The sequence below is a fragment of the Castor canadensis genome, chromosome 2, assembly GCF_047511655.1.
Source record: "Castor canadensis chromosome 2, mCasCan1.hap1v2, whole genome shotgun sequence".
In the NCBI taxonomy this organism is placed as follows: Eukaryota; Metazoa; Chordata; class Mammalia; order Rodentia; family Castoridae; genus Castor; species Castor canadensis.
In genome coordinates, this window is record NC_133387.1 from 168,123,659 (window position 1) to 168,137,341 (window position 13,683).

The window sequence follows — 13,683 nt, forward strand, 5'->3', positions numbered from 1 at the left end:
TCCTGCAGTTCTGGATTGTTACCTGACAGTGCTTGCATTCAGCTTGCAAAACTAATTTTAGGTTTTCTTGTTGGACTGTTCTATTGGAGACGAATTCTCTCATCTTTTGTCATTTGTGAATCACTTTATGTTGCTTCAATTTCTGAAGGTTATTTTCATGGGATATGTTGACAGTTTTTCTTCCAGTACATTAAAGTTCTTTTCTTTTTGTCTTTTCTCTTGTCATGATTTTGTGACAATTCAGCTGTTATTTACATTTTTTTCCCCTTTTAGTAATGTGTGTTTATTCTATAAAGCCTGAAAGATTTTTCTCTTTCTCTTTGTTGTTTAAAAGCATAATTACAGTATGTTTAGCACCGATATACTTATCCTATTTGAGGCTTACAGAATTTCTTGTATTTGAGCTTGATGTGATTAAAGAATTTTGGAACGCTCTCACATGGTATTTCATCAAATACTTCTGCCCTATTCCTGTTTTATCTCCTTTCAGTGCTCCAGTTATACCTGTAGTTGTCTGACTGACATTGTCAGAGATCTGAAGTGTACTGTTGTTTTTTGCAATTTTTTTGCTCTTTGTGTTTTAATTTGGGTAATTTTTAAAGTTCCATTTTGGATACTTTTTTTTTGTGGTACTGGGGTTTTAACTCAGGGCCTACATCTGGAGCCACTCTACCAGCCCTTTTTTGTGAAGGGTTTTTCAAGATAGGGTCTTGGAAATTTTTCCCCAGACTTGACTTCAAACCTTGATCCTCCTGATCTCTGACTCCTGAGTAGCTAGCATTATAGGTGTGAACCACCATCACCCAGATTAAGATCCATTATTGAGTTCACTGTGTCTACGTTGCTCTTAATATCTGATGTAATAATTTTCATTTCTTTTGAAAAATTTTTAAAGTTTCACATAGAATTGGCAAGTGTAAGTATCTCATGTGGACTCATATAGTATTTGACTTTTTGTGACTGGGTTACTTAATATTATTAGAACAGTGCCCTTCAGGTTGATATATGTTGTAGCATATGTCAGAGTTTTTAGATTTTTGAAGGCTGAATAATACTCTGTTGTATTTGCATTCACCTGTTGATGCATACTCGTGTTACTTTCATGATTTGGCTCTTATAAATAATGCTGCTTTGAACACAAGTTTAGTACATGTAGAAATTCCTCTTTGAGACCCTGTTTTCATTTGGAGGGGTTCTGTACATTGGAGAGGAACTTCTGGATCATATGGTAATTCTAGTTTTAATTTTTTGAAGACCACCATACTATTTTCCACAGTGGTTATACCATTTTACATGGCTATCAGTCATGCACCCATATCATCATTTTTTGTGCCATCTTAGTGGATATGAGCTGGTACCTCTTTGTAGTTAAGATTTGAGTTTCCCTAATGATAAGTGGTGTTGAACATCTTTTCATGTACTCATTGGCCATTTGTCTATCTTCTTGTTTTTTAGTGTAGTAATTATACAAAAGGATTTCATTATAATATTTCTATACATGCAATTAATGTACTTTGACCATACCCTCTATTACTCTTTCTTATCCCCCTCCTTCTTTTTAAAACAAATTTTAACGTGTTTTGTTGTTCTGTTTTTGTATGTGTACATAAACTACTTTGATTATATTCAACTCTCCCTCAGCCTCCTTCTGCTCTGTCTCTTCTCACTGGGTCCTACCCCCGAAAATTTTACATTTATGTGATTTATTTTTTTCTTTCATCTAGATTTTGCATATGAGAGAGAGCATGTGATATTTGTCTTTCTTAGTCTGTTTTTTCCCCTTAACATTATGATCTTCAGTTCTATCCATTTTCCTGCAAATGACATAATTCCATTTTTCTTTATGTAATAATACTCTGTTGTGTGCATATACCACATTTCCTTTAATCATTCATCAGTTGATGAGCCCCTAGGCTGTTGTGAATAGTGCTGCTGTCAACATGAGAGTGCAGGTATATGGAGTGTATTCTGCCATACATTCCTTTGGATATATTCCCATGGGTGGAATAGCAGGATCATATGATAGTTCCATATTTAGTTTTTCTAGGACTCTTCATACTGATTGTCATTCTGGTTTCCTTTCTTTCTGGCATCCTCACCAGCATTTGTCGTTGTTTGTCATTCTGACTGGGATGAGATGGAATTTTGATGTCATTTTGACTTGCATTACCTTTATGGCTGAAGATGTTGAACATTTCTTCATGTACTTATTGCTACTTATACTTCTTTTGGGAGCTGACTGTTCTGTACTTTTGCCTATTTATTAATTGGATTATTCTTTAGTGTTTAATTTTTGGATCTCTATATATTCTTGACATTAATTTTTTTCTGGTGAATAGCTGGCAAAGGTTTTCTTCCACTCTTTAGGTCATCCCTCTTTTATTTTTTTTGGCTGTGCTAAGGTTGAACTCTGGGCACACTTGAGCCACTCCTCAAACTCTGTAGATCTTCTCTTGATTGTTTCCTTTGCTGTGCAGAAGCTGTTAATTTGATCCAATCCCATTTATCAATCCTTGCTCTTATTTTCTGAATAATTAAGAGTCCTATTCAGAAAATCATTGTGCCTGTATCTTTATGGGTTTTCCCACAGTAGTTTGTAAGTTTCAGATCTTACATTAAGATCTTTGATCCTTTTCATACAGAGTAAGAGATAGAGATCAAGTTTTAGTTTTCTCAACACTACTTGTTGAAGAGGTTGTCTTTTCTGCAATACGTTTTTTAAATCTTTGTTAAAAATCAGGTGGCTGCAGCTGTGTGGAGTTACTTCTTTGATCTTCTATCCTATTTCATTGGTTTAAGTGTCTGTTCTTTGCCAGTACCATGCTGTTTTTGTTACTATGCCTCCGTAGTATTATTTAAGGATGTCAGGTGTTGTGATACCTCCAGCATTGCTATTTTTGCTCAGGATGGCTTTGACTATTTGAAATGTTTTCTACTTCCATATGACTTTAGGGTTGATTTTTTTTCTATTTCTGTGAAGAATGACATTAGAATTTTGATGAGAACTGAAATTAATCTATAGATTGTTTTCAGTAATATAGACACATTCACAATGTTAATTATTCTGATTCATGAATATGCAGAGTCTTTTCATCTTCTATCATTTCTTTATTCAAAGTTTTATAGTTTTCATTATTCAGGTCTTTCACCTTCTTAGGTTTATTCCTAGATGTTTATTTATTTATTTATTTATTTATTTATTTATTTATTTATTTATTTATTTATTGAGGCTATTGTAAATGGAATTGTTTTCTTGGTTTCTTGTTATTATATGTTGATTTTGTATCCTGCTACTTTGCCCAAATTGTTTGAGATCTAAGTGTTTTTATGGAGTCTTTAGGGTCTTTTAAATATAGGATCATATAATTGGTAAATAGGGGTAATTTGACTTCTTCCTTTCCTATTTGCATTCCTTTTATTTCTTTATCTTGCCTTATTGCTCTGATTAAGAATTCTAGCACTATGTTGAATAAGAGTGAAGACAGTAGAGACCCTTGTCTCATTCCTGACTTTAGAGAAAAATGGTTTCAGTTTTTCTTCATTTAGGATGATGTGAGTTATATATTTATCATATATAGCCTTTATTATATTGAGGTATGTTTCTTCTATTCTGACTTTCTTCAGGGTTTTTATCATGAAAGAATGTTGAATTTTGTTAAAGGTTTTTTCGTATCCAGTGATCATATGATTTTTTTTACCTTTGTGTGCTGTATCACATTTATTGATTTGCAAAGGTTGAACCATTCTTGCATCCCTGAAATGAAAACTACTTTATCATGTCATATGACCTTTATAATGTGTTGTTGAATTCAGTTTGCAATTATTTTATTGAGAATTTTTGTATCCGCATTCATCCAGGAAATTGATAAAACATTTTTGTCATATACTTAGCACACTTTGGTGTCGGGTTAATCCTAGTTTGATAATGTTTCTTTCCTTTGTATTTTATTGAATAATTTGAGGAGCATTGGTGTTGTTCTTTAAGGTCTGGTAGAATTCAGCAGTGAATCCTCTGGTTCTAGGCTTTTCTTTGTTGGGAGATACTTTATTACTGGCCCAATGTCATTGTTTATTATGTGTCTGCTTAGGTGATTTATATCCTCTTGTTTCAATTTTGGTAGGTCATTATGCATTTAGAAATTTAGTCAGTTTCTTCTAGATTTTTCTGTTTTATTAGAATACAAGTTTTTGAAGTATTCCCTACTGATCCTTGAATTTCATTGTCATTTTTTGTCATATCACCTACTTATCTCTAAATTTGTTACTTTGTACCTTCTCCCTGTTTCTTTTGCTTAGTTAGTTAAGGGTTTGTTAGTCTGTATATTGTTCTTAAGAATTAACTTTTTGTTTCATTGGTTCTTTGTATCGTTCTTTTAGTGTTCATTTTGTTAATTTCTGCCGTGATCTTTATTATTTCTTTCCTTCTACTCATTTGGCTTTGTCTTGTTTTTCTAAGAGGTTGAGGTACATTGTTAAGTTATTTGAGATGTCACTGATTTTTTTAATCAAGGCACTCAGAATCATAAACTTCTCTCTTAGCACTGCCTTTACTATATCCCAAAGGTTCTGGTACATTTTTTTCATTTTCTTCCTTGTTTCTACAGTGGCCCACTGATCGATTATTCAAGAGTGAATTGTTCATTCTCCATGTGTTTGGATATTTTCTGTAGTTACTGAATTCTAGTTTTTTTCCATTGTAGTTTCATAAAACACATGGATTCTTTTCAGTTTTTTGTATTTATTAAGACTTGTTTTATGTTCTGAGATGTGGTCTATTTTGAAGAAAGATCTGTGGGCTGTTTAGAAGAATGTATATTATTAGGTGGACTATTCTGTAGATGTCTGTTAAGTACATTTGCTCTTTCGTGTCATTTAATTCTGAAATTTCTTCATTGGTAATTTTTCTGCATGATCTGTCCATTGGTAAAAGTTAGGTATTAAAGTCTCCCATTATTATTGTGTTGGGGGGGTCTGTGTTTTTATGTCCATTAGTGTTTGCTTTATGAAATTGTGTACACAACACTCATTGCATGTATGTATACAGTTTTTATCTCCTCCTATGGATTGTTCCCTTTATCAATATGAAGTGACCTTCTTTGTATTTTCTGGCTAATTTTGGTTTGAAGTCTTCTTTTTCAGATGTGAGAATAGCTCTCCTGCTTATTTTAGGGCTCTACTTTCTTGGAAATATTTTCCATCCTTTCACTGTATGCCTGTTTTTCTTTGCTAGTAAGGTGTATTTCTTGTAGGCAATAAATGACTAGGTTTTTTAATCCAATTCATGAGTCTGTGTATTTTGAGTCAAGAGTTGAGAGCTTTAAAATTCTGAATTACTATTGAAAGGTATGAGGTAATCTGCCATTTTGTTGTTTTTGTAGTGTTTGAGTCTTCCCTAATACTCATTTGCTTATGTACATGTTTAGTGAGGTGAGGTTTATTCTTTCTATTCTGTGTGTAGGATATCTTCAAGTAACTTCTGCAGTGCTCTGTTAGTGGTCATGAGTTCTTTTAGGTTTTTTTTTTATTACTATTTTAAATCATGGAAGGATTTGATGCATTTGGATTTGATGGTTCCTCACACTTCAGAGGTTCTTCTCCCCATTGTCCTGCTTTACTTTACCTTTTGGGGTACTGATCCTATACCCTTGGTTAGTATCTGTGTTTATCAGTTGATAGTGGGTACCAACTCTGCTACGAGGTGCTCCTTATAATTTTAGTTTGTCATTTTAATCTACTTGTAGTCATTCAAGATTTGGCTGATTTTTTTCTTACTCTGTCGAAAGAAGATTCTTGATTCTTTGGCATCTCTGCCAGGAATCCAGGCTCACGAGTGAATCTCTTCTGTCTCACAAAAGTCTTGTCATTTTCTACAGCGTAGTTCATTGGGTTTTCTTTTCAGTTCAATTCTTTTGTTTTTAAACTATGATTTCGCAGTTAATTTGGGCTATTTTGGTTATTATAAGAGTGATCATTATCTTGTGAACTTCTATTTAATATCTAAAGTTTTTAAAAAATTTCCAGTGACACTACTTTCCTAATTAGAGAATATTTCTACTTCAACCATGTGTTTCTTACAGTGTTAACTATAATGAGATGTTACATTTCTTAAGTACTTTTCTGAGTACTAGGCACCTTAGTGAATACTTTCTATGTTTCATCTTATTTATACCCATAATATTGAGAGGAGGTATTATTAGATTATCTCCCTTTTCTGAGTAAGTGACTAAGAGTAAGTAGGTTCATATGAGACTTGTTAGCTTCTACATGTTGGCTGCTTGTTTGAATAAAAATAAAATCCAATGTGTAGATTTACATGGTGAACTGAAATTAACATGTCAGTGGGCTCAACTCTTTCTTTGGACAGCGAGTTTGCAATCCTTTATAATTGAACTCTTTTAAACTGTCAGACTGTCTCTTGGTATCCAGCTTAATATCTAATAGACTAAGGAAGTGAACCTACTCTTGAACAGTTTTACTTACTACTTTTACTTATGCAGTTGTTCCAGGTTATATATAAACTACAAAGACAATTCATAGGAAAGTGTTTTTTAATTTTTTTTTTTCAGAATCCTGAATTCCTTGCTTACCTGCTTAAAGCAAGAGAGTTCTAGTATAAGAACTCTAGTATAAGGCATGTCTTACTTTAATATGATGTCATGGTCCAGGTATCTTTGAATACTTAGTTTACTCGCCTTCATTAATCATGACTTTCTCTCCTTCTGTCTTTCCTTCTGTGACTTAGCTTTCACTTTCGGAAGAACAGAATGAAGTAATGAAAAATGGCTGTGAATCTAAAGAACTGGTCTACCTCGTGCAGATTGCCTGTCAGGTAATTGTGTGGATGTGTTCTTGTCTTCACAGAGTTAATAAGAATTATTTTGAGTGATTATTAAATTCCTTACTATAGTATGTTTGTCATATTGCATAAATGATTATAATCCACAGAAAGATACTTATATTGAAGTGAAATTTGGCTACTAATAACTATTAACTTATAAGGAAATGTTATCCTTTCAAAAAGAGAAAAAAGTATGTTCATACAGTGCTACATTGGATGCACAGTTTAGTTTGCAACTTGAATATGTTCTCTTTGTATTTTTAAAAAAGTTCCTAAAGGTTTGTATGCTCATGAGAAAAAACAGTGACTGTGGTAAAGCAGATGTTGTTTTATTGTGTTTTTCCAACCGTATTGACATTTCTACATGTTCTTAAAGTTGAAGCTATCAAATTAATAGAATCAGTTTTACAGATATTTAATATATAACCTTAAGTGAAAAGAGTAAATGTGTTATTTATTGATCATTACATTAAATGAGTCAGCTGATGATAACTTGTCATAAGGAAAGCGGAGTAGACCAGTTGTCTCTAAATACAATCAGCTTTTCTGACCAGGACAGTAAGCGCTTCTGAATATAAAAAGAGGATGTGTGCATTGTTTTGACGCCTGCAGTTTTTTGACTGTTATCACTAGAATTTTTTTTGAGGGTATTGCCATGACTTAATCTCAATGAGATTTAAAATACATCATTTGCAAGCTGGGTAACAGTGGCTCACACCTTTAATCCTAGAAAATTCAGTGACATGATAGAGACAAGAACAAAACTTCAATGCCTTGAATGTTGAAAATTCATTAATTCAGAAAAGCTGAAAATTGGGTAAACGCTGACACTAATTATATTAAGCTCTCCTACACAGAATAAAACATTTATGTCAGTGACATTGAGTCTTAAAACCTTCTGTCTTCTTTTTCATTCTTCAGCAAATAAGTGTCAGTTTTTTAGTTAATTTTATAAATTGGCAAATTTAAACATATTTATTCTAACATGTACTCTAATGAAAATCCATTTTTGGATCTCTTCTGTAAGTATAGTTTTTTTGATGTGAGGATAATTGTTGATTAATAAAATACTTAATTTTTATTGCCCGTTTGTCACCTTTAGAGTAGATGACATTAATGATTCTTATCAAAGTTGTAGTGTTAACTACTTTTTTATTTTAACCAGAATTCATTAATATTTAGTAGTTTGTTTTTTCTGAAGATCAAATATTTATAAGTATTTACAATAATCTCAAGGCTCCTTTATGTCACGGTAGGTGGGGTGGGTAAGCAGTAGGTTTCAAGGGAATGCCTGCTTGCCTCAAAATATCTTTTGGACTCTGATGTTCCCATGCTTCAAATTCCACCATCAGAAATGCATTCCTTGGTATTAAATATATTTTTCTCTATTCAGTGCATTTAGAAAACACTGCTACTGTAGTGTTTCTAAATATTAACATTTGTAGAACATCTTTGTGTGAATAAAGTACATAGGCAAATTGCCAGTGTTCTTATTTAAACCTTGTAATGCTTCTGTAAAATTCAAGTGTGAACATTCCCATTTCACAGAAGAGGAAACTGTTATTCGTAGATGTTAAGTAATTGTGTAAGGTTTTGTATTTAGGATGGACCATGCTAAAATTTAAATCAGGTATCTTTTTTCCCTATTTTTTCTGAACTTCATACATTTGAAGAGATAATTATTTTTCAGATTAACTTCCCTAAGACAAAAAGATTTCCAAGGACATGAGCAAAAACTGTTCTCAGAAACGATAGCAGATGAATTCTTTTTCTTTCATTATGTTCCTAAGCCTTGTCAAGAATTATTGATTTCTGGCATCCTTGAATAGTAGCAATGACTTGGTAATAATAATTAAGATTAAAAATTACTAGCAAATTAAAATTGAGACAGATGGATATATGAAGAATTTTGTTTTGTTCCTTTATACAGTTATTGAACATCTAACGTACTCTGATGTTTAGAAATTGAAAGATTAAAGCTATAGCTTTTTATATTGCCAATAAACTTTTATTTACAAAAGTAGACAGAAGGCAAGATTTGTAACCCCCTCCTCAAAATTGTTTTTTTATTAGTATATAATAATTGTATGGGGTGGGGGTATACATTTTGACATTTACATAGTTGCATACAGTATATCTTCATTAGATTCATCCTTCCATCGAGCTCCTTTAGCTCCCACCCCCATTCCTAGAACAATTTCAACAGATTTCATTCTTCTATTTCCAGACATGGATATAAAATACATCTACCATATTTGCCTTCCTTCATTTTCTCCTTATGCCCTCTTCTGTCCCACTGGTATCCACCCCTTGGACAGGACCTATTTTACCTTCCTGCCCTTCATATATATATATGAATATATATGTGTGTGTGTATATATATAGTTTAAGTGTATATTGATACTTTAAGGAGGTTTCAACATGGTATTTTATATATGTAAATTAAAAAATATATATATAGTTTTACATTTTAAAGTTCTTGTTTCGTATCTGCTGAAAATATAAGGTTTTTGTTTTTAGATTTTACTCAGTAAATTTAACAAAGAGGATTTGCAAATTGTGCATTAAGATTTTAATTTCAGAAATAAAAATCTATTTAGAAGGGCAGACTTGCTATTGGCACAAGAATATTTTAAAGAGGCAGTTAAAGGAAGTTCACAGTGGTACATTTGTTAAAATTGATGAATCTACATTAATATATCATTATCGCCTGAAGTGCACTAGACTTCATTATTAGAGTTTTACATTCCATAGGTTTGGACAAATGTGTATTCATCATTGTAATATCACACAGAATAGTAAATCTGACTAAAACTCCTTTCTGTTCCATTCATCCCTCCATACACAGAAACTCTTGGCAACCACCAGTTTTTTTTTTTTTATCTCTATAATTTTGTCTTTTCTAGAAAGTCATATAGCCAGAATCCTCTTCACATGGCTTCCTTCACTTAGTAATACACATTTAACATTTCTCCATGTCTTTTCCTTGCTTGAGTGTTCATTTCTTTCAAGCACTGAGTACTGTTTCCTTGCTAGATGTCCCAGTTTATTTATCTGTTACCTGCTGAAGGACACCTTGGTCACTTCTAGCTTTTGGTGATTATGAATAAAGCTGTTATGAATATCCCTGTGCAGGACTTTATGTAGCCATAAATTTTCAGTTCATTTAGGTAAACAACAAGGAGTGGGATTACAGGTTTGCATGGCAAGAGTATGGTCAGTTTTGTAAGAAACTACCAAATTGTCTTCCAAATTAGCTGTGGTATCTTGTATGCCCACTAACAAAGAATGAAATTTCTTGCTGCTCCATATCCTTGCCAGTGTTTGTTACTGTTGGTGTTTGAGTTTTGACATCCTAATTAGGGGTCTTGTTTTAAGTTACAATTCTCAAAGACAGGATGTTGAACAGTTTCTCATATGCTTATTTATTTACCACCTGCATATTTCTTTGGTGGGATATCTTTTTAGATTTTTTTCCTATTTTTAATCGAATTGTTCATTTGTTTAACTGTTGAACTTTAAGCATTCTCTGTATATTTTAGATAACAGTCAGTTTAAAAAAAATTTCCATTAAGGAAATGCAAATCAAAAACCACACTAAGACTCCACCTCACCCCGGTTAGAATAGCCATCATTAGCAACACCCCCACTAGCAACAGGTGTTGGCAGGATGCAGGGAAAAAGGAATCCTTTTACATTGTGGTGGGAATACAAACTAGTACAACCACTCTGGAAAAAAATTTGGAGGCTTCTTAAAAAGCTAAACATAGATCTACCATATGATCCAGCAATACCACTCTTGGGGATATACCCCAAAGAATGTGACACATGTTACTCCAGAGGCACCTGCACACCAATGTTTATTGCAGCACTATTCACAATAGCCAAGTTATGGAAACAGCCAAGATGCCCCACCACTGACGAATGGATTAAGAAAATGTGGTATCTATACACAATGGAATTTTACTCAGCGATGAAAAAGAATGAAATCTTATCATTCGCAAGTAAATGGGTGGAATTGGAGAACATCATTCTGAGCAAGGTTAGCCTGGCCCAAAACACCAAAAATAGTATGTTCTTCCTCATATGCAGACATTAGATCAAGGGTAAACACAACAAGGGGATTGGACTTCGATCACATGATAAAGCAAGAGCACACTTGGGAGGTATGAGGATAGTAGGTAAGACACCCAAAAAACTAGATAGCAATTGTTACCCTGAATGCAAAGAAACGAATGCAGATACTTTAAAGCAACTGAGGCCAATAGGAAAAGGGGACCAGGAACTAGAGAAAATGTGAGATCAAGAAGAATTAACTTAGAAGGTAACACACATGCATAGGAAATCAGTGCGAGTCAACTCCCTGTATAGCTATCCTTATCTCAACCAGCAAAAACCCTTGGTCCTTCCTATTATTGCTTATACTCTCTCTACAACAAAATTAGAAATAAGGGCAAAATAGTTTCTGCCTTGTAGCGAGGGGGTGGAGGGAAGAGGGGGATGAGGGCAGGGGTGGGATAGGTAAGGGAGGGGGTGGGGGGAAGGGGGGAGAAATGACCCAAACATTGTATGCACATATGAATAAAAGGAAAAAAAAAGAACCAGTGTTTGGAGGGTTTCATTATGCTGCTGATACAATTTCTTAAATAGGTACAGATATATTCAGATTGTCATTTCTTTTTGTGCAAATTTTTCAAATCGTGTCTTCAAACAATTGGCCCATTTCATCTGTGTTATAAAATTTATGAAGCTATTTTATGATACTTTTTTGTTGTCCATGTGATCTGTAGCAATGTTCCTCCTCTTCTGATAGTAGTTTCCTCTTTGCCTCTTCTCTCCTTGTTATCCTGGTTAAAAGCTTATCAGTTTTATTGATGTTTTCAAAGAATCAGCTTTGGTTTTGTTACTTTTCTCATTTATTTCTATTTTCAATTTCACTGACTTCCCTAAATTTTACTATTTCATTTCTTCTTTTTACTTTGTATTTATTTTGCTCTATTTTTTTTATTTATATGTGCATACAATGTTTGGGTCATTTCTCCCTGCTTCCCGTACCACCTCCCTTACCCGCGCCTCCCCCCCCCCCACCTCTCCCTGCCACCCCCTTGCTACCTGGCAGAAACTATTTTGCCCTTATTTCTAATTTTGTTGTAGAGAGAGTATAAGCAATAACAGGAAGGACCAAGGGTTTTTGCTGGTTGAGATAAGGATAGCTATACAGGGAGTTGACTCACATTAATTTCCTGTGCATGTGTGTTACCTTCTAAGTTAATTCTTCTTGATCTAACCTTTTCTCTAGTTCCTGGTCCCCTTCTCCTATTGGCCTCAGTTGCTTTAAAGTATCTGCATTCGTTTCTTTGCATTCAGGGTAACAATTGCTATCTAGTTTTTTGGGTGTCTTACCTACTATCCTCATACCTCCCAAGTGTGCTCTTGCTTTATCATGTGATCGAAGTCCAATCCCCTTGTTGTGTTTACCCTTGATCTAATGTCCGCATATGAGGAAGAACATACTATTTTTGGTGTTTTGGGCCAGGCTAACCTTGCTCAGAATGATGATCTCCAGTTCCACCCATTTACTTGCGAATGATAAGATTTCATTCTTTTTCATCGCTGAGTAAAATTCCATTGTGTATAGATACCACATTTTCTTAATCCATTCGTCAGTGGTGGGGCATCTTGGCTGTTTCCATAACTTGGCTATTGTGAATAGTGCTGCAATAAACATTGGTGTGCAGGTGCCTCTGGAGTAACGTGTCACATTCTTTGGGGTATATCCCCAAGAGTGGTATTGCTGGATCATATGGTAGATCTATGTTTAGCTTTTTAAGAAGCCTCCAAATTTTTTTCCAGAGTGGTTGTACTAGTTTGTATTCCCACCACAATGTAAAAGGATTCCTTTTTCCCTGCATCCTGCCAACACCTGTTGCTAGTGGGGGTGTTGCTAATGATGGCTATTCTAATGGGTGAGATGGAGTCTTAGTGTGGTTTTGATTTGCATTTCCTTTATTGCTAGAGATGGTGAGCATTTTTTCATGTGTTTTTTGGCCATTTGAATATTTCTTTAGAGAAAGTTCTGTTTAGTTCACTTACCCATTCTTTATTGGTTCATTAATTTTGAGTGAGTTTAGTTTTTTGAGTTCCCTATATATTCTGGTTATCAGTCCTTTGTCTGATGTGTAGCTAGCAAATATTTTTCTCACTCTGTGGGTGTTCTCTTCAGTTTAGAGACCATTTCTTTTATTGAGCAGAAGCTTTTTGTTTTATGAGGTCCCATTTATCTATGCTATCTCTTAGTTGCTGTGCTGCTGGGGTACCATTGAGAAAGTCCTTGCCTATACCTACTAACTCCAGAGTATTTCCTACTCTTTCCTGTACCAACTTTAGAGTTTGGGGTCTGATATTAAGATCCTTGATCCATTTTGAGTTAATATTGGTTTAGGGTGATAAACATGGATCTAGTTTCAGTTTTTTGCAGACTGCTAACTAGTTTTCCCAGCAGTTTTTGTTGAAGAGGCTGCTATTTCTTCATCGTATATTTTTAGCTCCTTTGTCAAAGACAAGTTGGTTATAGTTGTGTGGCTTCATATCTGGGTCCTCTGTTCTGTTCCACTGGTCTTCATGTCTGCTTTTGTGCCAGTACCATGCTGTTTTTATTGTTATTGCTTTGTAATATAGTTTGAAGTCAGGTATCGTGATACCTCCAGCATTGTTCTTTTGACTGAGTATTGCCTTGGCTATTCGTGGCCTCTTGTGTTTCCATATAATTTTCACAGTAGATTTTTCAATCTCTTTAATGAATGTCATTGGAATTTTGATGGGAATTGCATTAAACATGTAGATTA

The 13,683-nt window shown here is 34.0% G+C and overlaps 1 protein-coding gene across 18 annotated transcripts in view; it reads left to right on the forward strand.

Moving 5' to 3' along the window:
• Positions 1 to 13,683, forward strand: part of Arhgap32 (Rho GTPase activating protein 32) — a 301,921-nt gene that overhangs the window by 183,945 nt on the left and 104,293 nt on the right. For all 18 annotated transcript variants that reach the window (XM_074066349.1, XM_074066354.1, XM_074066359.1 and 15 more), the window contains one exon: positions 6,743 to 6,829. In XM_074066349.1, coding sequence (XP_073922450.1) covers positions 6,743 to 6,829 — 87 coding nt within the window. The remainder of the gene's footprint in view (positions 1 to 6,742; positions 6,830 to 13,683) is intronic.